This window comes from Thunnus maccoyii, chromosome 12 (genome assembly GCF_910596095.1).
Source record: "Thunnus maccoyii chromosome 12, fThuMac1.1, whole genome shotgun sequence".
NCBI lineage: Eukaryota > Metazoa > Chordata > Actinopteri > Scombriformes > Scombridae > Thunnus > Thunnus maccoyii.
The window spans coordinates 32,546,901-32,574,833 of record NC_056544.1 but is presented as its reverse complement, the minus strand read 5'-3'; the positions used below and the strand labels follow the sequence as shown (position 1 = coordinate 32,574,833).

General features: G+C 39.0%; 2 gene segments (V, D, J or C); both read left to right on the top strand.

The window, feature by feature from the left end:
• The first annotated feature begins 20,634 nt into the window (after positions 1–20,634).
• On the top strand, positions 20,635–23,115 carry LOC121909404. The segment is given in 3 exon segments: positions 20,635–20,641; positions 21,491–21,568; positions 22,420–23,115. Coding segments are annotated over 3 exon segments (414 nt in total).
• A 1,301-nt stretch (positions 23,116–24,416) lies between these two features.
• On the top strand, positions 24,417–27,337 carry LOC121908859. The segment is given in 3 exon segments: positions 24,417–24,554; positions 25,487–25,774; positions 27,267–27,337. Coding segments are annotated over 3 exon segments (414 nt in total).
• Positions 27,338–27,933: the final 596 nt, after the last annotated feature.

The window sequence follows — 27,933 nt, the reverse complement described above, 5'->3', positions numbered from 1 at the left end:
AATATTAATTTATTATGAACTATTGCATTAAAGTCATCAGTCAGCATCTGTGAAATATAAGAGACCCTCTCTGGAAACTAATGTTTTTAGCACATCACACACTTAAAAACATCTCAACTTATGAATTAAAGAAGTAAATATTTTAATGGAGCAGTATCTGCTGCAAAATAATGATCACATTAATGTCTGAAAACATGTAGATTGAAGCCAAAGTTTATTATGTTCACTGTTCTCACAAAGAAACATTTAAAAATTTAATGAACAAGCTACAAAGTCTGATAATTATCCTTTTATCACCTGATCGTAGTTATATAATATCCTGAAGAGGAAGACAGCAGCAGGAAGAAAAAACAGCTGAGAGCTGAGAGGAGGGAGGAGAAAACCTGAGACTGAAGAACAGAAAAGACACAAACTTTCACTGTGGACTTTAACACAAACACGGTTGGTTTTTAAGATGCTGTCAGTGCACTTTAGTCTGTTTCTGACTTTGTTTCTCGTCACACTGACAGGTAGGTGAGCAGATGAACTACTAAATAATATTTTCTACTATTGACTTTAAAGGAGTTTTACTGATAAACATGAAGTAAAACAGAGTTATCTCTTCCTTTAGGTGTCGGCTGTGAAGAACTCACTCCAGTCAACAATGAAGAGTACAGTTTAGAAGGCAGCACTGTTACTCTGTCCTGTACATATACTAAAGGAGCTGCTGATTATTTCTTCTGGTATCGACAATATCCAGGAAAACCACCAGAGTTCCTCATCTCTCACCTGGAAAACGGAGATGTGGTTAAAAATCCAGTATCTAGACTGTCTGTTAATGTGATTAAAGATAAAACCCAAATGGATCTGCAGATCTCCTCTGCTGCAGTGACAGACTCTGCTCTGTACTACTGTGCTGTGAGGCCCACAGTGACAGCAAACCCACAGTCTCTGTACAAAAACACAAGCTGACACACTGACAAGCTGCTGGAAGCCTTTTTTCCACACTGTTGTACTGAACTTTTTACCTCCACTAGAGGGCCACATTATCAAGTAGGCGGTGCACTACTTCTGCACTGTGTTCAACCATTCTGTCAATAATAACTGCTGCTGTGAAGAGAACAATTCTCAGACTGAATGTTGAACATCAGATAGTTTCTCCTGTTGATTTAAACCTTGTTGTAGAGATGGAACATTGGCTGTGGATTATTCTCGCTGCTCTTTTCTTTGGTAAGACAGAAAGCAGAATGTGTTTCCTTTCTCAACAGTTTTTAACACAGAACTGAGCTATAAGTGCTTTTAATGTCCATCATAAAGGAAACATTTATAACTTTTTTAGAAAAAAAGATGTAGTTCAGTCTGACAGACAGCAGTCAGTAGAAACAGACTATTCTAGATGTCTCAGTGTCTGCTAGGTAACTCTTTAAAGCTGCTGATTGTTCTCCTTTAATCAATCATCTTTATTGATTCATCTCTTCCTCTGCATGTTCTGTTCTTCCCCAGAGTGTAAAGGACAAGACAGCGTGACCCAGCCAACAGGAGATGTCATTGCTGCTGAAGGAGACACAGTTACACTTGGCTGTCAATATAAGAGCAGTGGAACTCCCTATTTGTTCTGGTACAAACAAGAAGTAAATGATTTCCCAAAGTATGTTTTGCAACGTTTGTCTGGAGGAGGAGATAATGCTGCCGAGTTCCAGAAAGACAGATTTGATGCTACATTGAACAAAACATCAGTTCCTCTGAAGATCCAGAAGCTGCAGCTGTCTGACTCTGCTGTGTACTACTGTGCTCTGCAGCCCACAGTGACAGGAAACACCAAAACTCGGTACAAAAACCTTTGGAGCAAAGACAACAGAATACTCCACAACATCCACTAGAGGGAGTCACACACTGTTAAACTTCAGTGGTTTCTTATCAAACAGTCTAGATTCTTTTCCCTCATGAGACACAGTTGTGATGAAGAGTTTTACAAATGAATGTCATTTGACATATGAGTCTCCTCCTACTGACTGCAGAGGTGGCTGCATGGCAGAGAGCTGTTTGATTCCAGCTGTGAACATCAGACCAAACACAACTCACAAAACCACTCAACACTTATTCAAACTCAACATTCATTTACAGCATTTCACTTGTGTAACCATGGAAACACTGGCTGTCATTTTACTGTTTTCAGCTCTTGTAGGTACGTATGTTTTTGTCATTGTGTGATATTTTCCAAATGATGGATATTTGACTCTGGAACAGAACTTTAATACAACATGTTTCCTTCACTAGGTAACACCTTGGAAGATGATTTCTATAGAAATCAGTCAAATGAACAGTTGATCAGTTTGTGTCCACAGAGTAACACTGTACAGTTGACATTTTCCACTGTCTTCTCCTCTCAGCCTCATGAACAATGTTAGTCTAATGGCTTCATTTTCTCTACTTTTTCCAGGACTAATAGCTGGAGACACAATCTCTCCTGTAAAAGAACAAGTCAGTGGAAGAGAAGGAGAATCTGTCACACTCACATGTACCTATCAGACAAGTTATACTGATGTTTGGCTTTTCTGGTACAGACATCACTCTGACCTTCAGGCACCTCAGTTTATACTCAGCAAAGGAAGAGGATCATGGAGTCATCTAGAATATATTACTGATAAACGATATAAATCCAAAACATCAGCTACAACAACTGAGCTGACCATACAGAGTCTAACCCTGGCAGACACAGCTCTCTACTACTGTGCTCTAGACACACAGTGATAGAAAGTGTAGAAGAGGCTGTACAAAAACCTGAACACAGATATCTGACTACTCTTCAAAGAGGAGGGAAGTGGTATTCAAACCACAGCTTCATATCAGATGGATTCTGCTAATTCCTGTTTTATCAGAGTCACTGTGGTTACAGCTGCTAATGAAACACTGTGGGAGGATTCACATGAGCAGCAAATCCACATCAATGACAAACCAGCTGGATGATGCTTCAAACACAAAACCATTTCATGGAACAAAAGATTAAATGAAAAAAACTAATCAACAGATTATTCACATTAAAGTTTTGATATTTGCAGCCTTGTTCATTTTGCCTTGTTTTGGTTTGTATCAAGATTTCAAGTGTTTGTTGTCACTATTCAGCCATGATGTGTCAGTAGATGAACACAACACAGAACGCATCGTTCCCATCAGAAAAAGTGCTTTCAGTCAGTCAGTATTTTGTCATTGCAGCTAAACAGTGGAACTCGCTCCTCAAGCTCATCAAGGAAATTCATACATATCACACTTTCACAGACCAGCTGACGATGTGGCTCATTGAAAACCAGGTTTGCCGACATTAGTCTGTCGACAGCCCTCTCTGCTGCCATCTTGTGTTTTTAATTTGATACATGTAATTCTGTTTTATCATATGTCTTCAGTTATTATCTTATTCTGTTCATGCTGTTGTGTATATATGTGTATATAACAAAAATATCGTAAAAACGGTAAAACGTCTGTCAGCAACAGTTGCCAAACACTTACCATCAAATAACAGTAAAAAACCTTTAATTATTCTACAGAGATTTCTTTTAAAAATACGGATATTTACTTCGGACATTGTCTGCATTTTTACAGTCCAACTATTGTAAAATAAAAAGAAAATATCATTATAAAACATCACTAGAATGTTAAACAAATGTATTAATCTGCACAAAAAATTTTTAAATGATTGCAGAAATATCTTAGAATTACCTAATTTAAATGAAGACTGTTGTTTTCATACAGTAATCTTTGTTAAATTCATAGGATTATCCAATCCATCCACAAGAACTCCCCATCAAAGTACAGATTTCTGGATGTAAAACACAGAAAAATTATGTAAAATTACATTTAAATTACCCTCCTATAACACCCATTAACTGTATCTTGAGAGCTTTAGGCTTTTATTTTATGTGATTATCCAGTCTATTTACAGTAAATTCCTGGTAAAATTGATTTTATACTGTACAAAAATATAAGATCATGTGATAATAGTTTATAAAAACATAATTATGATGATCGTTACTTTATATAAACATTATTTGACAGTAAGAACAAGCAACTCTCCAATATATTTACAGGCTTTTCCCATTAATGTATGAGGTTTACTTTATATAAACATTATTTGATAGTATTTAAAAGCAACTATAAAATATATCTACTAGGGGTGTGCCCGAATACAAAGACGTTATTCGGCAAAGCACAAAAAACATGTGAAATACCAGCGTGCAGGTCGGTTACATCACTATCTCAGTGTCTCTCCTCTGCTCCACTGTTACGTCTATCAGCAGGTCTCAATGAGGGGAGTCACATCCACCTGATACATGACTCACATTTCCTTATTTGGACATCATTCCCGGAATACACTGAGAGCGTGGTGCTGATAACGCCAAGGTCACAGGTTCGATCTCTATACTGGCCAGGATCAGTTGTTGTAAAGGGAGAAGTTCTTGTGCCGCCTGCAGATGGAAAGAAAGTTGATGTAAACTTCCCTGTTTCTAACCCATGGAATAACCAACAGTGCCACATCATCTCACACGTGTATCCTGTGAAAGCTTCACGTCCAAAGTCCTGCTCCTTCTTACTCGTTGTCAGGAGACTACTACTGTAGCCACATTGAAACGTACACTTCCCTTTCCACATGACCACGTGGCCTAAAGGACTTAGGATCAGAAGATTGAGGGTTTGAATCCCTTCGTGGTTGGCTATCCCCGCTTGCTTTGTGTATATGTCTGTTGAGTGAAGAAAACCCCAACGAGAGGCTGTGAACATGTACATCAACCTATGTGACATTGCTGATCATGGGTAAAATCTGCTAGTAGTCACAGAAATGCAGCAGATTAAACAAAGTGTTTGGCTTTAGGAACTTACAGGAAGTATGTGTTTTCTGTGATTAACATCTGTATCAGAGGGGGTACCTGTAAATATTCGGCACCCCCGCTCTGCTTATTATGGGCACATTCAGCAGGAGTAACGCTTTGGAGGAATCCTGGTTAACGTCAGTTCCTTCAAATCAAGGCATTGTCTGTTTCCTGCCATGAAGATTTGTATGCAGAGCGTTGGCTTTTCAATGTTTGGAACCACAACATTGCTGATTGTGATGAAAAACTACTCATGAGTGGAGTAATGCTTTGGAGGAACTGTGCTATAAATGTGTTTGGTGTGTACACCAGCATTATGCAGAGAAAACTTACTTCTGTCATGGAATGACTTTGAGATGGACAGCAGCAAAGTCACCAGCAATGTGGGGGGAAATTCAACCTTCTGGGGGTTACACAGTCCCAACTGTCAATAGGCTGCCTATACTGTAAGGCAGGTTCAGGAAGTGCTACCATCGTCCTCCCTCCATCGCTTCAATTGGATGCGTCCATCCATGTAATGTCAGAGGTCAAGCAGGAAATAAATCAAGATGGAAAGAGTGGAGTTTGAACCGAAAATAACGCTAGCCGATACAAATGGATGAAGGTCCCAGAAAACAAAAAGGTGGAGCAGAAAAGGTCAGAGAGAAAAAGAAAAAGATCTTGAGGCTGATGCTGCAAAATGTTTCAAGTTAACACATTTATTCAAAATATCGATGCCACTGCCAACCAAAATCCTGTTAGCATTAGCATGGCTAGCTGCAGTGATAACATTAACAGTCCATGGCCAAATGAAGAGGAGGAGGAAGAGTCTGGACAGATGAGCAGCAGGCTGATTCCAGTGGAGAGCAGGAGCAAGAAGAGGAGGACGCTGCCGAGGACGAGTGAAAGCTGCATGATAACCTCCAGCAGGTGATACTGCTAACGTTAGCTCATGTAGTGACAGTGTTAACAGCGGAGCTCTGAACCTGACGCTCTCTGTTACACAAGTAGCATGCAAGAGCAGCTTCATCAAGAATAGATTACGGAGCACTACATTTAGAAGCGTTCATGTTTATGGCTACAGAATAAAACTTTCTTATAGCTTTAGACACTGATGGAATGATGTAATCGACAGGATGGCAGAGAAGAGACGTCTTCTCACCGCCTAAGGTAGGACATGCTATTCTATTCTATTCTATTCTATTCTATTCTATTTGTTGCTTATGCTGTTTTTTCAATGATGTCAGCTGATTGGTCACACTGGGTCCACTCCATTAGGCTGCAGGCCTGCTGCTTGTCACAGCCTGACAATACCAGTGAGTGAATGTTTAAATAGTGTCGGTAGCATGAAATCCTGACTGTTAAGCCTGATGTGTGAATTGCATCAGATCAGCTGCAAACACAATGTTGGATGATTGACTATTAATAGTTCTCACAATTCCAGATCATCAATGAATTAAATCCTAAATACGCCTCTTGGGCTGCTGATTTGTCCTCTAAGCTATTTCTTGTCTATTTATTTATTTATTATAGTATTTTATGAAACCCTGTAAGTACACCTGTTGTTTGGGTTCTAACTTGATATCTATTGCTTAGCTTATATGTTATAAATACCCTGTTATTGCTTTATGCAACTCATAAGTGTGTTTGTTGGGGATAAATGTTGCCGGTCCAGATGAGAATTGCCAGGGCAGAATTTTGTTCCCAGTCTGACTCTGCAGCCCACAGTGACAGAAAACACCAAAACTCAAACTCAAACACAACCTGACAGATTTTTGATGCTTCTGTAGTTTCACATGACAACAGATCAGTCATGTAAAAGCTGCTCCAGGCAAAGTTTTTATGTTGACAATGAAGACATAAGAGAAGAGAAAGAGTCCTGCGATGGTGATATAACTGGTAGGATGTCAGTATACACATCCTTCTTACTGGGATCAGTGATGTCACAGTGATGTCATTAAAGGAGGAGGGGCTTCCTCTACAGATGGGAGAAGCCCAGCTGTCCCCATCAGAAAGTAAGCAGACTTCAGTAAGTTGACTTTGAGGATTACTGAGCTGTTTATCTATGAACATGTTGCTTTTAGTGCCAGCTCTGCTCCTCTGCATATTCACTGGTAAGTCACATTTTATTCATTTCATTAATTAGTTGAATTCAATGGCAAGAACATTCATATCTGATAATGTAATTAAAGCAGCTACATAGTTACTGAAGCACAGAACAAGAAGCCCAAGAAAATGTAAATTTGTTCACTAACTTCTGGATTTAAATATTTTCATGTAGGTGTCAGCTGTGAAGAACTCACTGCAGTCAAGAATGAAGAGAACAGTTTGGAGGGCAGCGCTGTTACTCTGTCCTATAAATACCCAAAACTTAAATCTAGTGATTATTTCTTCTGGTATCGACAATATCCAGGAAAACCACCAGAGTTCCTCATCCAGCACTTAGGTTCTGGAGCAGTAGCAAATACAAAACCTGGACTGGAGATTACAGTGAAGGACAAACAAATCCATCTGCAGATCTCCTCTGCTGCAGTGTCTGACTCTGCTGTGTACTACTGTGCTCTGCAGCCCACAGTGACAGGAAACACCAAAACTCTGTACAAAAACCTTTGGAGCAAAGACAACAGAATACTCCACAACATCCACTAGAGGGAGTCACACACTGTTAAACTTCAGTGGTTTGATATGAAACAGTCTAGATTTCTTGCAGTGGTGATAAAAACAACAGAAAATGAAAACTACAGATAAAACAGATATTATTTATATAAACAATATGTCATCATAACAGAGTGTTACAGCAAATCCTTTGATATCTAATAGAGCTCCAATTTAGCTGTGAACAACTATTTTTATGAGACACTCTTATTCATAACTGCCCAAATAAAAAACAATTTTAATAATGTGAATAATGTATTTGAGTAGAATTTTCAGTATATGGACATCATGGTTATATATATATTGAACTCCACTGACAGATCAAACAATTTGAATCAAATATCTCCATAAACTGGTTGAAATCACAGAATCAGAGTTTGATTGTTTTATTCTTATTATAAAACAAGTTTCTCTGTAGTTCTCTTGGAGTTCTTGTGGTGAACCACAGGGTTCAATCCTGGGTCCTCTTGTTTTCAGTTTACATGTTACTGTTGGATCAAAGAGTTAAGTGCTGGTGTTCCAGATCTTCCTACAATCAAGTTCTTAAACTGAGATCCTTTAACTTGACCCTAAAATTCTGCCAAACAGGTGAAATCCTGCTGAAACTGTCTGTTGATGTTAAACTTACTGCTCATAGTCTGGGTATAATATTTGATGCTGTATTTTCCTTTAATCATCAGCTGATTTAAATTGTACAGTGAAGAGGTAATGTTGTCTCCACTTCTGAAGCATATAATTAGGTTCTCCTTGTGTTTATAAAGTCTGAGAAGGTGATCAGCTACCTTTCTGCAACTCCAGTTATAAATGTAACCAGTCTGTTAACCAGGAGGAAGAGTAACTGAGAGAAGTGAAAATACAGATCTAAGAGGAGACGGAGAGATTCAGGGAGGAGCTAAGCTGTTACTGAACTATAGAAGAGAGACGAACTTCCATATTCAGCAGAGTTCAATACACAAACCACAAACATTACCTTCATTCAACATGCTGGCATTGAAGTATTATGTATTTCCTGTGTTTTTTCTTGTAATTCTAACAGGTATGTTACATTTCATTCTTGTATTTTTTGAATTCTGAATCATTCATTGAAATGTTAATAACATGTTATAACAGAGTTATCTCTTCCTTTAGGTGTCAGCTGTCAAGAACTCACTCCAGTCAACAATGAAGAGAACAGTTTAGAAGGCAGCACTGTTACTCTGTCCTACAACTACTCCAAACCTGCAACTGGTTCTGATTATTTCTTCTGGTATCGACAATATCCAGGAAAACCACCAGAGTTCCTTATTTCTCATTATGGAACAGAACCAGAAAAGAATTTAACAAACTCGAGGTTATCTGTTAAAGTGACTGAGGGTCGAACCCAAATGCATCTGCAGATCTCCTCTGCTGCAGTGTCTGACTCTGCTGTGTACTACTGTGCTCTGCAGCCCACAGTGACAGGAAACAGCAAAACTCTGTACAAAAACCTTTGGAGCAAAGACAACAGAATACTCCACAACATCCACTAGAGGGAGTCACACACTGTTAAACTTCAGTGGTTTCTTATCAAACAGTCTAGATTCTTTTCCCTCATGAGACACAGTTGTGATGAAGAGTTTTACAAATGAATGTCATTTGACATATGAGTCTCCTCCTACTGACTGCAGAGGTGGCTGCATGGCAGAGAGCTGTTTGATTCCAGCTGTGAACATCAGACCAAACACAACTCACAAAACCACTCAACACTTATTCAAACTCAACATTCACTTACAGCACATTTCACTTGTGTAACCATGGAAACACTGGCTGTCATTTCACTGTTTTCAGCTCTTGTAGGTACGTATGTTTTTGTCATTGTGTGATATTTTCCAAATGATGGATATTTGACTCTGGAACAGAACTTTAATACAACATGTTTCCTTCACTAGGTAACACCTTGGAAGATGATTTCTATAGAAATCAGTCAAATGAACAGTTGATCAGTTTGTGTCCACAGAGTAACACTGTACAGTTGACATTTTCCACTGTCTTCTCCTCTCAGCCTCATGAACAATGTTAGTCTAATGGCTTCATTTTCTCTACTTTTTCCAGGACTAATAGCTGGAGACACAATCTCTCCTGTAAAAGATGAAGTCAGTGGAAGAGAAGGAGAATCTGTCACACTCACATGTACGTATAAGAGAAGTGCAGGGAGTGTTTGGCTTTACTGGTACAAACATCATTCTGACCTTCAGTCACCTCAGTTTAAAGGATATGGATCCCAAACATCAGCTACAACAACTGAGCTGACCATACAGAGTCTAACCTTGGCAGACTCAGCTCTCTACTACTGTGCTTTGAGGCCCACAGTGATAGAAAGTGTAGAAGAGGCTGTACAAAAACCTGAACACAGATATCTGACTACTCTTCAAAGAGGAGGGAAGTGGTATTCAAACCACAGCTTCATATCAGATGGATTCTGCTAATTCCTGTTTTATCAGAGTCACTGTGGTTACAGCTGCTAATGAAACACTGTGGGAGGATTCACATGAGCAGCAAATCCACATCAATGACAAACCAGCTGGATGATGCTTCAAACTCAAAACCATTTCATGGAACAAAAGATTAAATGAAAAAAACTAATCAACAGATTATTCACATTAAAGTTTTGATATTTGCAGCCTTGTTCATTTTTCCTTGTTTTGGTTTGTATCAAGATTTCAAGTGTTTGTTGTCACTATTCAGCCATGATGTGTCAGTAGATGAACACAACACAGAACGCATCGTTCCCATCAGAAAAAGTGCTTTCAGTCAGTCAGTATTCTGTCATTGCAGCTAAACAGTGGAACTCGCTCCTCAAGCTCATCAAGGAAATTCATACATGTCACACTTTCACAGACCAGCTGATGATGTGGCTCATTGAAAACCAGGTTTGCCGACATTAGTCTGTCGACAGCCCTCTCTGCTGCCATCTTGTGTTTTTAATGTGATACATGTAATTCTGTTTTATCATATGTCTTCAGTTATTACCTTATTCTGTTCATGCTGTTGTGTATATATGTGTATATAACAAAAATATCGTAAAAACGGTAAAACGTCTGTCAGCAACAGTTGCCAAACACTTACCATCAAATAACAGTAAAAAACCTTTAATTATTCTACAGAGATTTCTTTTAAAAATACGGATATTTACTTTAAACATTGTCTCCATTTTTACAGTCCAACCATTGTAAAATAAAAAGAAAATATCATTATAAAACATCGCTAGAATGTTAAACAAATGTATTAATCTGCACAAAAATTTTTTAAATGATTGCAGAAATATCTTAGAATTACCTAATTTTAATGAAGACTGTTGTTTTCATACAGTAATCTTTGTTAAATTTATAGGATTATCCAATCCATCCACAAGAACTCCCCATCAAAGTACAGATTTCTGGATGTAAAACACAGAAAAATTATGTAAAATTACATTTAAATTACCCTTCTATAACACCCATTAACTATATCTTGAGAGCTTTAGGCTTTTATTTTATGTGATTATCCAGTCTATTTACAGTAAATTCCTGGTAAAATTGATTTTATACTGTACAAAAATATAAAATCATGTGATAATAGTTTATAAAAACATAATTATGATAATCGTTACTTTATATAAACATTATTTGACAATAAGAACAAGCAACTCTCCAATATATTTACAGGCTTTTCCTATTAATGTATGAGGTTTACTTTATATAAACATTATTTGATAGTATTTAAAGGCAACTATAAAATATATCTACTAGGGGTGTGCCCGAATACAAAGACGCTATTCGGCAAAGCACAAAAAACATGTGAAATACCAGCGTGCAGGTCGGTTACATCACTATCTCAGTGTCTCTCCTCTGCTCCGCTGTTACGTCTATCAGCAGGTCTCAATGAGGGGAGTCACATCCACCTGCTACATGACTCACATTTCCTTATTTGGACATCATTCCCGGAATACACTGAGAGCGTGGTGCTGATAACGCCAAGGTCACAGGTTCGATCTCTATACTGGCCAGGATCAGTTGTTGTAAAGGGAGAAGTTCTTGTGCCGCCTGCAGATGGAAAGAAAGTTGATGTAAACTTCCCTGTTTCTAACCCATGGAATGACCAACAGTGCCACATCATCTCACACGTGTATCCTGTGAAAGCTTCACGTCCAAAGTCCTGCTCCTTCTTACTCGTTGTCAGGAGACTACTACTGTAGCTGCATTGAAACGTACACTTCCCTTTCCACATGACCACGTGGCCTAAAGGACGAGGCGTCTGACTTTGGATCAGAAGATTGACGGTTCGAATCCCTTCGTGGTTGGCTATCCCTGCTTGCATTGCATATGTGTCTGTTGAGTGAAGAAAACCCCAACGAGAGGCTGTGAACATGTACATCAACCTATGTGACATTGCTGATCATGGGTAAAATCTGCTAGTAGTCACAGCAATGCAGCAGATTAAACAAAGTGTTTGGCTTTAGGAACTTACAGGAAGTATGTGTTTTCTGTGATTAACATCTGTATCAGAGGGGGTACCTGTAAATATTCGGCACCCTCGCTCTGCTTATTATGGGCACATTCAGCAGGAGTAACGCTTTGGAGGAATCCTGGTTAACGTCAGTTCCTTCAAATCAAGGCATTGTGTGTTTCCTGCCATGAAGATTTGTATGCAGAGCGTTGGCTTTTCAATGTTTGGAACCACAACATTGCTGATTGTGATGAAAAACTACTCATGAGTGGAGTAATGCTTTGGAGGAACTGTGCTATAAATGTGTTTGGTGTGTACACCAGCATTATGCAGAGAAAACCTACTTCTGTCATGGAATAACTTTGAGATGGACAGCAGCAAAGTCACCAGCAATGTGGGGGGAAATTCAACCTTCTGGGGGTTACACAGTCCCAACTGTCAATAGGCTGCCTATACTGTAAGGCAGGTTCAGGAAGTGCTACCATCGTCCTCCCTCCATCGCTTCAATTGGATGCGTCCATCCATGTAATGTCACAGGTCAAGCAGGAAATAAATCAAGATGGAAAGAGTTTGAATCTAAAATAACGCTAGCCGATACAAATGGATGAAGGTCCCAAAAAACAAAAAGGTGGAGCAGAAAAGGTCAGAGAGAAAAAGAAAAAGAATCTTGAGGCTGATGCTGCAAAATGTTTCAAGTTAACACATTTATTCAAAATATCGATGCCACTGCCAACCAAAATCCTGGTAGCGTTAGCATGGCTAGCTGCAATGATAACATTAACAGTCCATTGCCAAATGAAGAGGAGGAGGAAGAGTCTGGACAGATGAGCAGCAGGCTGAGTCCAGTGGAGAGCAGGAGCAAGAAGAGGAGGACGCTGCCGAGGACGAGTGAAAGCTGCATGATAACCACCAGCAGGTGATACTGCTAACGTTAGCTCATGTAGTGACAGTGTTAACAGCAGAGCTCCGAACCTGACGCTCTCTGTTACACAAGTAGCATGCAAGAGCAGCTTCATGAAGAATAGATTACGGAGCACTACATTTAGAAGCGTTCATGTTTATGGCTACAGAATAAAACTTTCTTATAGCTTCAGACACTGATGGAATGATGTAATCGACAGGATGGCAGAGAAGAGACGTCTTCTCACCGCCTAAGGTAGGACATGCTATTCTATTCTATTATATTCTATGCTATTCTATTCTATTCTGTTCTACTCTATTCTATTCTATTTGTTGCTTATGCTGTTTTTTAAATGATGTCAGCTGATTGGTCACACTGGGTCCACTCCATTAGGCTGCAGGCCTGCTGCTTGTCACAGCCTAACAATACCAGTGAGTGAATGTTTAAATAGTGTCGGTAGCATGAAATCCTGACTGTTAAGCCTGATGTGTGAATTGCATCAGATCAGCTGCAAACACAATGTTGGATGATTGACTATTAATAGTTCTTACAATTCCAGATCATCAATGAATTAAATCCTAAATACGCCTCTTGGGCTGCTGATTTGTCCTCTAAGCTATTTCTTGGCTATTTATTTATTTATTATATTATTTTATGAAACCCTGTAAGTACACCTGTTGTTTGGGTTCTAACTTGATATCTATTGCTTAGCTTATATGTTATAAATACCCTGTTATTGCTTTATGCAACTCATAAGTGTGTTTGTTGGGGATAAATGGGGCCGGTCCAGATGAGAATTGCCAGGGCAGAATTTTGTTCCCAGTCTGACTCTGCAGCCCACAGTGACAGAAAACACCAAAACTCAAACTCAAACACAACCTGACAGATTTTTGACGCTTCTGTAGTTTCACATGACAACAGATCAGTCATGTAAAAGCTGCTCCAGGCAAAGTTTTTATGTTGACAATGAAGACATAAGAGAAGAGAAAGAGTCCTGCGATGGTGATATAACTGGTAGGATGTCAGTATACACATCCTCCTTACTGGGATCAGTGATGTCACAGTGATGTCATTAAGGGAGGAGAGGCTTCCTCTACAGATGGGAGAAGCCCAGCTGTCCCCATCAGAAAGTAAGCAGACTTCAGTAAGTTGACTTTGAGGATTACTGAGCTGTTTATCTTTGAACATGTTGCTTTTAGTGCCAGCTCTGCTCCTCTGTATATTCACTGGTAAGTCACATTTTATTCATTTTATTAATTAGTTGAATTCAGTGGCAAGAACATCCATATCTGATAATGTAATTAAAGCAGCTACATAGTTACTGAAGCACAGAACAAGAAGCCCAAGAAAATGTAAATTTGTTCACTAATTTCTGGATTTAAATATTTTCATGTAGGTGTCAGCTGTGAAGAACTCACTGCAGTCAAGAATGAAGAGAACAGTTTGGAGGGCAGCACTGTTACTCTGTCCTATAAATACCCAAAACTTTCATCTGGTGATTATTTCTTCTGGTATCGACAATATCCAGGAAAACCACCAGAATTCATCATCTCTCATTCAGGAACTGGAAGAACAGTAAATGCTCCAATCTCTGGACTGGAGATTACAGTGAAGGAAAAACAAATCCATCTGCAGATCTCCTCTGCTGCAGTGTCTGACTCTGCTGTGTACTACTGTGCTCTGCAGCCCACAGTGACAGGAAACACCAAAACTCTGTACAAAAACCTTTGGAGCAAAGACAACAGAATACTCCACAACATCCACTAGAGGGAGTCACACACTGTTAAACTTCAGTGGTTTCTTATCAAACAGTCTAGATTCTTTTCCCTCATGAGACACAGTTGTGATGAAGAGTTTTACAAATGAATGTCATGTGACATATGAGTCTCCTCCTACTGACTGCAGAGGTGGCTGCATGGCAGAGAGCTGTTTGATTCCAGCTGTGAACATCAGACCAAACACAACTCACAAAACCACTCAACACTTATTCAAACTCAACATTCACTTACAGCACGTTTCACTTGTGTAACCATGGAAACACTGGCTGTCATTTTACTGTTTTCAGCTCTTGCAGGTACGTATGTTTTTGTCATTGTGTGATATTTTCCAAATGATGGATATTTGACTCTGGAACAGAACTTTAATACAACATGTTTCCTTCACTAGGTAACACCTTGGAAGATGATTTCTATAGAAATCAGTCAAATGAACAGTTGATCAGTTTGTGTCCACAGAGTAACACTGTACAGTTGACATTTTCCACTGTCTTCTCCTCTCAGCCTCATGAACAATGTTAGTCTAATGGCTTCATTTTCTCTACTTTTTCCAGGACTAATAGCTGGAGACACAATCTCTCCTGTAAAAGAACAAGTCAGTGGAAGAGAAGGAGAATCTGTCACACTCACATGTACCTATAAGACAAGTTATGCAGGTGATTACCTTCACTGGTACAAACATCATTCTGACCTTCAGGCACCTCAGTTTATACTCTGGAAAGGATCAGTGAGTGGTCAATATATTCCCAATAATCGATATAAATCCCAAACATCAGCTACAACAACTGAGCTGACCATACAGAGACTAACCCTGGCAGACACAGCTCTCTACTACTGTGCTCTGCAGCCCACAGTGATAGAAAGTGTAGAAGAGGCTGTACAAAAACCTGAACACAGATATCTGACTACTCTTCAAAGAGGAGGGAAGTGGTATTCAAACCACAGCTTCATATCAGATGGATTCTGCTAATTCCTGTTTTATCAGATTCACTGTGGTTACAGCTGCTAATGAAACACTGTGGGAGGATTCACATGAGCAGCAAATCCACATCAATGACAAACCAGCTGGATGATGCTTCAAACACAAGACACCATCAAACATAAAGTGACATAAAACTGTGTGTTGAACAAAAACCTGAAGTTACTCGTCGGGTTAAAAAGTGAATGTAATGAAAATATGAGAATGTTTGTTTCATACTGTCAGTTTTTATCATGAGCTGTTTCCATTAGACATTCAACAAGGGTGTCTGCTGCCTCCACTGTTTGAACTACAAGTCAAGTCAAATTAAATAAACTGTTATGTATATAGCACATTTCACACAACAGGCATAAACTCATTGTGCTTAAAAACAAAAGCAAAACAAAACAAAAGAAAGTAAAGATCATACATGACAATAACCTATAATATTATATTAACATTACATATATGAAATATAAGATAAAACATAAAATAAGGAGATGTTACATGTATAAAAACATATAAGACAACATATAAACTTAGAAGGTAAGAAGGTATTGCAATAAGAGAATAGGGTGAGAAGGTATTATTATTATCATTATTAAAAAGAAATAACAATAATAATACTGATTATAAAATGAAGGTTTTACCCTTTAAACTAACTAAAAGGTCGTGAAAAAAGATGTTTTTAGTCTGCTTTTAAAGGAAGACACTGTTGTAACAGACCTGAGTTCATGTGGTAGAGAATTCCAGAGAGTAGGACCATAATGACTGAAGGCACCATGAGCTGATTAAGTAAGTAAGTAAAACTTTATTTATATAGCACCTTTTTAACACAGGTTACAAAGTGCTTTACAGTGACGTTGGGACACAAAGAAAATAGGACACAAAAACCATGAAAGACACATTCAAGAACACATACAGACATCTCACACATACGAACACAGCAAGCGTACAGTCATCACCCAGAGCACACACTTGAATTTATCAAATGTTATGAGAAAGCCATTTTAAAAAAGGAGGTTTTTAGGTGTTTTTTTTGAAACAGTCAACAGATTCAGCTGATCTGATGGAAGTGGGGAGATTGTTCCAAAGTCTGGGTGCCAGGGCAGCAAAAGCACAGTCACCTTTGGTTTTTAGTTTGGCACGTGGTACGGCCAACAGGTTTTGGTTGGAAGACCTAACTGACCGCATGGTGGTATACGGGCTTAGTAGCTGGGATACATAGGCAGGAGCTAAACCGTGTAAGGCCTTGTAAGTGATGAAGAGAATCTTGAAATCAATCCTGAGCTTCACTGGCAGCCGATGCAGTGAGGCTAAAACAGGAGTGATGTGGGATCTGCGGCCAGTCCTAGTTAATAGCCTCGCTGCTGCATTTTGTACAAGCTGAAGACGTGACAGGTCAGCTTGAGAGTTTATTCTTGGTATAGTGAGGAGACCTTTACTTGATGATCTCAGGGGTCTGTCTGCTGCGTATTCAGAGAGCATGTCAATGACGTAGGAGGGAGCTAGACTGTTCATAGCTCTAAAAACAATAAGAAGTATTTTAAAATCAATTCTTTCTGTTCACAGCTTTTGGTTTTGGTTAATACTCTGGCTGCAGCATTCTGAATAAGCTGGAGTTTATTACACGCTTGCTTTGCCAGTCCAGCAAAGAGTCCATTACAATAATCTAGTTGACTGGAAATTAATGCATGAACCAACTTTTCAGAATCTGACTGTGATAGGAAAGATCTAACTTTGGATATATTTCTAAGATGATAAAAAGCAGTCTTAGAGATATCGGATACGTGCTTCTGAAAGTTAAGATCAGCGTCCAAAATCACACCCAAGTTTTTGACATGCTCACAGGGTTTTACCAACAGGGGAGTTAACAAAGAGTGAATCTGGTGCCTCAAAGCCTTCAGACCTGCTAAAAGAATCTCTGTTTTGTCCTCATTTAGCTGTAAGACATTTTTGGCCATCCGATATTTGACATCAGTGAAGCACTGGATGAGATCATTCACTGGGTTAAGGTGGTTGGCAGAAACAGATATGTATAACTGTGTGTCATCAGCATAGGACTGATATAATATGTTGTATTGTTGAATGATGGACCCAAGTGGGAGCATATACAAATTAAACAGTAGAGGACCAGGAATTGACCCTTGAGGGACTCCATATGGAACGCTGACTTCATCTGATTCAAAGTAACCAACAGAAATAGAGAAAGATCTACCAGTAAGATAAAAAGAAAACCAGTTAAGAACAGTGCCTCTAAGGCCTAAACAGTGTTCAAAGGTCTTAAGAAGAATTTCATGGTCAACTGTATCGAAGTCTGCGCTGAGGTGGAGAAGTACCAGAACAGAAACTTTATGGTTGTCAGAACTAATTTTAAGATCATTCACAACTCTGACCAGGGCAGTTTCTGTACTGTGGTTAACTCTAAAACCAGACTGGTAAACATCACATAAATTGTTATATGACAGATACATGTGTAATTGTTGATATACAACCTTTTCAAGAAACAATTGTGAATGAGATATGGTCACTGACTCCATGTTGTCTTCAGGTATTGTTTAATACTTAACCAGAATAACTGTGACCTTCTATCAGCAACACTCTCAGCAGACCACAGCAGGAGGACGAGCCGGAGAACATTAAAGCTTCATGAAGAAACACAAATGATGCTGCACATGAAAATCTGACATTCCAACAGGACCCAGTTATATTGTTGTGTTGTGATATGTCTGTTTAAACCCATGTGCAAAGGAGTGCAAAAAAGCTGAAAATCCTGAATATATTTTAATAAGCTGAATAAAATATTGGTTGTTTTGCTAAAATGAACATTCTCAGGAACAAGTGAATGAAAAGAAAAAAGACAAAACATGAGTTATGGAAAAAATTGGAGTCAAAACAAAAAACATCTTTGATTGTTTGCTGGATGTTTGTGTGGATCATCAGAGTTTCCAGAGTTGAAGGTAGAGGAAGAGTAACTGAGAGAAGTGAAAATACAGATCTAAGAGGAGACGGAGAGATTCAGGGAGGAGCTAAGCTGTTACTGAACTATAGAAGAGAGACGAACTTCCATATTCAGCAGAGTTCAATACACAAACCACAAACATTACCTTCATTCAACATGCTGGCATTGGACTATTATGTATTTCCTGTGTTTTTTCTTGTAATTCTAACAGGTATGTTACATTTCATTCCTGTATTTTAAATTCTGAATCATTCATTGAATCTTTTACAACATGTTATAACAGAGTTATCTCTTCCTTTAGGTGTCAGCTGTCAAGAACTCACTCCAGTCAACAATGAAGAGAACAGTTTAGAAGGAAGCATTGTTACTCTGTCCTACACATACTACAAAGAAGCAACTGGTGGTGATAATTTCTTCTGGTATCGACAATATCCAGGAAAACCACCAAAGTTCCTTATTTCTCATTATGGCACAGAACTAGAAAAGAATTTAACAAACTCGAGGTTATCTGTTAAAGTGACTGAGGGTCGAACCCAAATGAATCTGCAGATCTCCTCTGCTGCAGTGTCTGACTCTGCTGTGTACTACTGTGCTGTGCAGCCCACAGTGACAGGAAACACCAAAACTCTGTACAAAAACCTTTGGAGCAAAGACAACAGAATACTCCACAACATCCACTAGAGGGAGTCACACACTGTTAAACTTTAAGGATATAAAACAACAAATGCTTGAGGAACATCCACTAAAGGTGGACTCTCTCTCTCTCTCTCTCTCTCTCTCTCTCTCTCTCTCTCTGCTGCTGTTTATCCTTCAAACTGAAACTGGTTCACACAACCTGAAGGTTTTGGTCCAGAAATTTTATTTTTTCGTTTTAATATAATGAAACTAAAGTTTTACACTCTTGCTAACGGGTGATTTTTGAAATGATCAAGATGTAAACTATTAGTTTGGTTTTTATATTTAATTCTGAAACCTGTCTGTTGTCATGGTTCAGCAGTGATGCCTCTCTGTTGCCATGGTTACTGAGCTCAAAGAGGGAAGTGAAACACTGAAGAGCAGAAATGTGATCAGTCTCTCTCCCTGCAGTGGGTGGAGTCGCCCCCACCCTAACTTGTTGCCTAAACCCAACTACACACGGGACTCAGGATGCAAACCCGGGTCTCTGCTGCCAGAGTCCTGCATGTTGTACGCCTGCCATCCACTCCATCCTCCTCCTTCTGACTTCACAGCCATATATACCATACCATCATAAGGATGATACAGTTTAATACTAATGTATGTCAATGTTTAGTTGAGTTTTTTTTCCTTCTCAAACACACTGCTGGTCGGCTCTTTCATGTGATATCTTTCCATGCAGATAGGTCTGTGAAAATGACTCCCGCTTCCTTTGTTGGGCTGACAAATCTCAGAGCTGTGTGTCTCAAAACCTGCACAAATAAAATATTTGATATTAAGGAAACAGCTTAACCACCTTGATTTTTTCCCGCCCAAATACCTGACATGTTTCTGTTCCTTAATGATCTTGTTACAACATGTGAGCTGTTGTTACATATGTAATAACCACAGTATATCACCTGTTTTGATGGTTTTGGTTAAAGGTCATCAGCCATACTGAGCCATGGCTCACCAACAGTAGCAGACTGGTATATTCTCTCTTTTCAAAGAGGAAACTCTGAGCTCATAATTAATGACAAACATGGGATCATTGTTGAGTTGATGCTAAGAAGCTGTGATGGTAAACTTCACTGATTTCAGAGGAATCTCCTTAGAAATAAAACTGTTTGTGTGAGTCCTTTATTTCATTGTTTGAATATAGTTTTAGTTTTGACACACTTAATAAAGTGTGTGTGTGTGTGTGTGTGTGTGTGTGTGTGTGTGTGTGTGTGTGTTCAGTGAACTGTATCAGTCAGTTTCTGTTCAGTCTGACTGAGGGAGGTTTTTGTACGACGCTTTTTCACTGTGTGAACACAGGCTGACTGCTGATATTGTGGAGACTCTGACAGTAATAAACTGCTGCATCTTCAGTCTGAACTCCACTGATGGTCAGAGTGAAGTCAGAGTTTGATCCACTGCCTGTAAAACGATCTGGAATCCCTGATTCTCGCTGATTAGCAGTGTGAATGAGAAGTTTAGGAGTTTCTCCATCTCTCTGTTGGTACCAGGCTAAAGCGTAGTAGCTGCTCCCACCAAGATTCAAAGCATAAACATCCTGACTGGTCTTACAGCTGATGGTTGCGGAGCCTCCCAGAGCAGATGTCTCTGCTGCAGGCTGAGTCACTGTGACCTGGCCTCTGGACTCTGAGGATACAGAGACAAAAACATAAAGCAGCGTCATGGTTTTGATGGTTTTGATGGTTTTGTGGGCTTCATGTCAGAGGGACGGATGTTCATAGAGGAGAGGAGTTTGATTCTCTGGACTTTACCTGTGAAGCAGCAGCAGAGGAGAGTCCAGATGAGGACGGAGATCAAAGTCATGTTGTTGATGAGGAGGATTTCTGTGGCTTCTGTTGTGATGAAGGACAGCTGTCAGTCATCCAGTGTTCAACTCTCAGGACTATAAACTCTCCCAGAGCACTGGAGCATGGTGCCGCTGATGCAAAGTGTCTCTCTATGGAAATGCTCTGACTGACTCCAACAGGGACTTGGATTACTCTGATGATGCTGTTTCATCAATGGATCAATCAACTTATCACAGTATTGATTAGGATGTGTCAGTGATTTTTTTATGTGGTTTGGACTTCATGTGTATTGACGACTGTTTTTTTTTTTAGAATGTATTTTGTTATATTCAAATGTATTACCAAAAAAAGATAATATAACTTGAGTTTTAAAATCATTATATACGAAATAAAATCACATATCCATAAATTGGCGGCTCTGTGTTCTTGTAAGTTTTCGAGTTATTTCAGTAATTTTACTTCATTTTGGTGAGTTTGTTTGTGTCAAAGTCAGAGAGCCGTGTCTCTCTACACTGAGAGGTTTTTGTACGGCGGCTCAATGAGTTTGTATCACTGTGGTGGACTTTTGGTGGAGGAACCAGACTGGATATTGGAAGTAAGTTTCTGCTAAAATATTAAATACTGTATCATCAGTTAAGTTTATAATTTCTACGTCTGAACATTTGTAGTAGATATAAGTTTCCACTGTGCTGATCTAAAACACTTTAAAGTCTCAGTTTTATTGTTTGTTCCTCTTGTGTTTCCTTAAAGTTGAACTCAAAGCAGCTTTACTGAACTTTTTTTGAAATGTTCAAGTTAATTTGTTAAATGTGAACAGCTTGAACTGCAGGACAGAGTAAAAAACAACAGTCCTACTTTAAAAATGATTTTAATTTCAGCCTTTAATTCTCTGTTTTAATTTAATAATTTAAATTCAAAGAAGATAAACAATGTGAAATGCTGTGAATCTCTGATCATTTAAAATGTCTCCAGTTGTCTTTTAACCTCAGTCTGAAATCATTTTGACAGATTTTTGAGGGTTTTTCATTTTTTGAATGTCTCAACATTTTCCGTATATTACGGTGGTCTGTTAGTTTTGACTGATGAATCTGATTAACTGTTGATCTTTTGATAGTTTTGAAAGTAAATATGTTGTTATAAATTCAAACTAAATCATAGATGTCTGAATTATATATTCAAACTTTATGTCCTTATTTATATATAGTGTATAGTGTAAAATAAAATACATTAAACAGTCATATAAACGACTTAAAGGAGTTTCTGTCAGATGTTTTTTCTGCTCCACCAGTCACTCACTGACACACTGTTTCACTTCCCTCTGAGAAACCTCTCATGCATATCAGCACAGAAAGAGTCCTCATATGGCTCCACCCTCTCACAGTAAAGGTGTCCAAGTGTCTGGTGTTGGATTGACAGCTGTCCTCTAATCTGATTGGTGTCTCCTAGGTGATGTCCGTCCCACCCTGACGGTGCTGCCCCCCTCCAGCGAGGAGCTGCAGCAGGGGAAGGCCACGCTCATATGTCTGGCCAACAAGGGCTTCCCCTCAGACTGGAGTCTGGCCTGGAAGGTGGACGGCAGCAGCAGCAGCAGCAGCGGGGAGGAGAGCAGGAGCTCCGGGGTGCTGCAGAAGGACGGCCGCTACAGCTGGAGCAGCACCCTGAGGCTCCCTGCAGACCAGTGGAGGAAGGTGGGCTCTGTGACCTGTGAGGCCACCCAGGGCTCCCAGACTCCAGTCTCAGAGACACTGAGGAGAGACCAGTGTTCCCAGTCCTGACCTGACTCACTGGGACTCTGCTACTGGTTTTACTCTGCTACTGCTCTCACTCTGATCTCTAATCAGAACAGTGTAACATTGTGTAACTTCAAACTGTAACAACTGCATTATTGTAGTACTGATGACTTAGATGCTTGAAACAATAAAAATTTTCTCTCTTGAAATCAAATATTTTTCTGTGGATGTTTGACACCAACAATACATGCAGGATTATAACTCTTTCTTGATCTTAATCTTGGGATTATATAAAGTATTGTTACATATCTATGAAGTCTTTGAGTCTCAACTGACAGTGTGTCTGTTTAGCAGTGGTATCATAAATCATTATGTAAAACATGGTGTTAATGGAAGGATGAAAGGATCCCATAATTTTAAAACCCTTTCAAAATGTAGTTTACATTAATAGAGTTTTGAGGATTAGAAACAAAGTGCAGAGTATTGTCAGCAAAAGATGATATCACCTGGTTCTTCTTTTACACCAAAGGTTTCCATGTCAGTATGTTTGTTGCATGTTTCTTTAAGAATACCAAAAGAACACCTCTGATGTGTTTTTATTTATGTGCTGCATTAAAGTTCTTATTAAATTATCCCTGGTTTTGAGATGTTAAAATGTGCAATAATATGTTTTAATGTCTGAAAGGGTATTATCTTATTCAAAGAGAAAAGTAACATTTGTATTTGTAATGTTTTAAACAGATATAGAACTTTGTTTGCTCATATTTTAGTTTTCTAAACTAGTTTGATCATTTCATGGAAAATCACCCAGGTATCCTTTGACCTTGATGTAATTTATTATTATTTCAGTTTCATAAAGGGTAAATGTGCATTAAGCTGATATCCTGAATCCTGTCAATAAATTGACAAAAGTCTAAAGAATAAAAAATGAAGATCTGACATAGAATGCAGGACATAATCATAACAAATATGTAAAAATAACAAAACATGAGTGTGATCTCTAAAGTTACACTATGTACATATACAGTAGGTACAATCATTGTACAAATGTAGTGCATACGGCCTGCCTCCCCATGTTCCCCCCACACTAGACCTCTGACCTTTTCATGTGTGTCTGAAAGAAAAAAGGGAAAAAAACTGCTAATAACACAAAAATGACTGTCTAAGATAATTTTGTTTCCATTAGAGTTCTTCTTAAAAGCCTTCCTTAATTTCAGCTCCTGCCATGAAACCAAGAGATACCAACATTGTAGACGTAGACATGGACAGCGATACTGCAAGTGGGAACTACGAGAGGCCGCTGCAAACGTTGGTTGTGCCACCATCACACCAGTTCATGGAGAGAGAGAATACCACCAACAAGGACCCCTTAATTTCTCTTCTTGTCTCTTTCTCTTCTTCACAAAATAAATCTTCTGTTAGCTTCCTCAGTGCAGTTTCTCCTTTGGAATGTAGGTAACAGTAGCAGGTAGCAGTTGACAGCTAGCTAGCTGTTTTGATTTAAAAATATATCTAAAGATGATATTTCCTCTACTGTTAATTAATTTTGTTACCTCTTCTGTAGAGTATCTTCTGAAGAGTATTTGAAGGTTATTTTGCAAAATGTCCCACTTTGTAGGTCCAAGTTTGAGATGTATTCAGGAGCCCATCTCTGGTGCAGCCACTCTCTGAGCTGTGAGAGCAGGGAGGAGGAGATTAAGGGAGGAGCAAAACTGTCACTGAAGTACAGAAAGACACAAACTTTCACTGTGGTGTTTCATACTAAACAACACAGACAGTTTCTTCTTATCTTCAAGATGGTGTCAATGCAATTAAGTCTGTTTTCAACTTTGTTTCTGATCACACTAACAGGTAGGTGACACACTTCATATTTACTTCTATTGATGTTTGATTGAAAACTGAGCATGAAGTTGTATGTATTCATGTTATGAGTCTTTGACATGTTATAACAGAGTTATCTCTTCCTTTAGGTGTCAGCTGTCAAGAACTCACTCCAGTCAACAATGAAGAGAACAGTTTAGAAGGCAGCACTGTTACTCTGTCCTGTACATATTCTAAAGGAGCTGCTGATTATTTCTTCTGGTATCGACAATATCCAGGAAAACCACCAGAGTTCCTCATCTCTCACACAGACACAGGGGCTTTACTATCAGATCCAGTATCTAGACTGTCTGTTAATGTCAGTAAAGAGAAAACCCAAATGGATCTGCAGATCTCCTCTGCTGCAGTGACAGACTCCGCTCTGTACTACTGTGCTGTGAGGCCCACAGTGACAGCAAACCCACAGTCTCTGTACAAAAACACAAGCTGACACACTGACAAGCTGCTGGAAGCCTTTTTTCCACACTGTTGTACTGAACTTTTTACCTCCACTAGAGGGCCACATTATCAAGTAGACGGTGCACTACTTCTGCACTGTGTTCAACCATTCATGTCACTGTGATGTCACAGTGATGTCATTAAGGGAAGAGGGGCTTCCTCTACAGATGGGAGAAGCCCAGCTGTCCCCATCAGAAAGTAAGCAGACTTCAGTAAGTTGACTTTGAGGATTACTGAGCTGTTTATCTTTGAACATGTTGCTTTTAGTGCCAGCTCTGCTCCTCTGTATATTCACTGGTAAGTCACATTTTATTAACTTTATTAATTAGTTGAATTCAGTGGCAAGAACATTCATATCTGATAATGTAATTAAAGCAGCTACATAGTTACTGACGCACAGAACAAGAAGCCCAAGAAAATGTAAATTTGTTCACTAACTTCTGGATTTAAATACTTTCATGTAGGTGTCAGCTGTGAAGAACTCACTGCAGTCAAGAATGAAGAGAACAGTTTGGAGGGCAGCACTGTTACTCTGTCCTATGAATACCCAAAACTTTCATCTAGTAATTATTTCTTCTGGTATCGACAATATCCAGGAAAACCACCAGAGTTCCTCATCCAGCACTCGGCTTCTGGAGCAGTAGCAAATCCAAAACCTGGACTGGAGATTACAGTGAAGGACAAACAAATCCATCTGCAGATCTCCTCTGCTGCAGTGTCTGACTCTGCTGTGTACTACTGTGCTCTGCAGCCCACAGTGACAGGAAACACCAAAACTCTGTACAAAAACCTTTGGAGCAAAGACAACAGAATACTCCACAACATCCACTAGAGGGAGTCACACACTGTTAAACTTCAGTGGTTTCTTATCAAACAGTCTAGATTCTTTTCCCTCATGAGACACAGTTGTGATGAAGAGTTTTACAAATGAATGTCATTTGACATGTGAGTCTCCTCCTACTGACTGCAGAGGTGGCTGCATGGCAGAGAGCTGTTTGATTCCAGCTGTGAACATCAGACCAAACACAACTCACAAAACCACTCAACACTTATTCAAACTCAACATTCACTTACAGCACATTTCACTTGTGTAACCATGGAAACACTGGCTGTCATTTCACTGTTTTCAGCTCTTGTAGGTACGTATGTTTTTGTCATTGTGTGATATTTTCCAAATGATGGATATTTGACTCTGGAACAGAACTTTAATACAACATGTTTCCTTCACTAGGTAACACCTTGGAAGATGATTTCTATAGAAATCAGTCAAATGAACAGTTGATCAGTTTGTGTCCACAGAGTAACACTGTACAGTTGACATTTTCCACTGTCTTCTCCTCTCAGCCTCATGAACAATGTTAGTCTAATGGCTTCATTTTCTCTACTTTTTCCAGGACTAATAGCTGGAGACACAATCTCCCCTGAACAAGATGAAGTCAGTGGAAGAGAAGGAGGATCTGTCACACTCACATGTACCTATCAGACAAGTGCAATTGGTGGTGTTTACCTTTACTGGTACAAACATCATTCTGACCTTCAGTCACCTCAGTTTATACGACATGGATCCCAAACATCAGCTACAACAACTGAGCTGACCATACATAATCTAACCCTGGCAGACACAGCTCTCTACTACTGTGCTCTAGACACACAGTGATAGAAAGTGTAGAAGAGGCTGTACAAAAACCTGAACACAGATATCTGACTACTCTTCAAAGAGGAGGGAAGTGGTATTCAAACCACAGCTTCATATCAGATGGATTCTGCTAATTCCTGTTTTATCAGAGTCACTGTGGTTACAGCTGCTAATGAAACACTGTGGGAGGATTCACATGAGCAGCAAATCCACATCAATGACAAACCAGCTGGATGATGCTTCAAACACAAGACACCATTTCAGAGACAAAAAATATTAAATGAAAAAAACAAGTATAATAACAATAATAATAAACTTTATTTATATAGCACTTTTCAAAAACAAGTTTACAAAGTGCTTCACAGACATAAAACAAAATACACAATGCAATTACATATCTAAGCTAAAAGACAGTAACAAATGGAAACAAAGGTAAGACCAAATAAACAAATTTAAAAAAAAACCTACTTAAATGAACTTGTATAAAAATGAGTTTTTTTTAAAGAGTTTTAAAAGAGGACACTGAGGTAGCTTGTGTGATTTCCAGAGGAAGGTTATTCCACAATTGGGGAGCTCTAACAGCAAATGCCCTTCTACCCCGTCTCAAGCTTTGCCCTGGGGACTGAGAGCAACAGCTGCTCCACAGATCTTAGAGAACAAGCTGGGGTGCAAGGGATGAAGGTCAGTGATATAAGATGGGGCTAGGCTGTTCAGAGATTTAAAAACAAGCAGTGAAATTTTAAAATCAATTCTAAAAACTACAGGCAACCAGTGCAATGAGGCGAGAACAGGGGAAATGTGATCATATTTTCTAGCTCTTGTAAGAACCCTAGCCGCAGTATTCTGTACAAGCTGTAGGTGGTTGATTGATTTTAGGGGCAGTTCAGCAAATAAGGAGTTGCAGTAATCTAAATGACTAGAGACAAAAGCATGAATGAGTATTTCAGCATCACTGAAAGAAAGAAAAGATCTAATCTTTGCAATGTTCCTGATTTGAGTGATAGCTGATTTGGTGATTGTGGTGTATTTTCATTAAAAGTCATTGGTGTGCTTAAAGACAATATTAAGCTATGCAGATTGATTTTATAAGTTTATAAGCAATAAGGGCTAGTGTGATACAATTTGGATTGGTGTAGTTATAATCTCATGAACCACATTTAATCACACTGTACGTATAGAGGCACGGTAGAAGAATCATAATCATACACTGGAGAAATTTGAGTGTGTTTGTATTACATGTCACTTTGCTTGGGCTTGCTAAAGTCTTCACCTTTC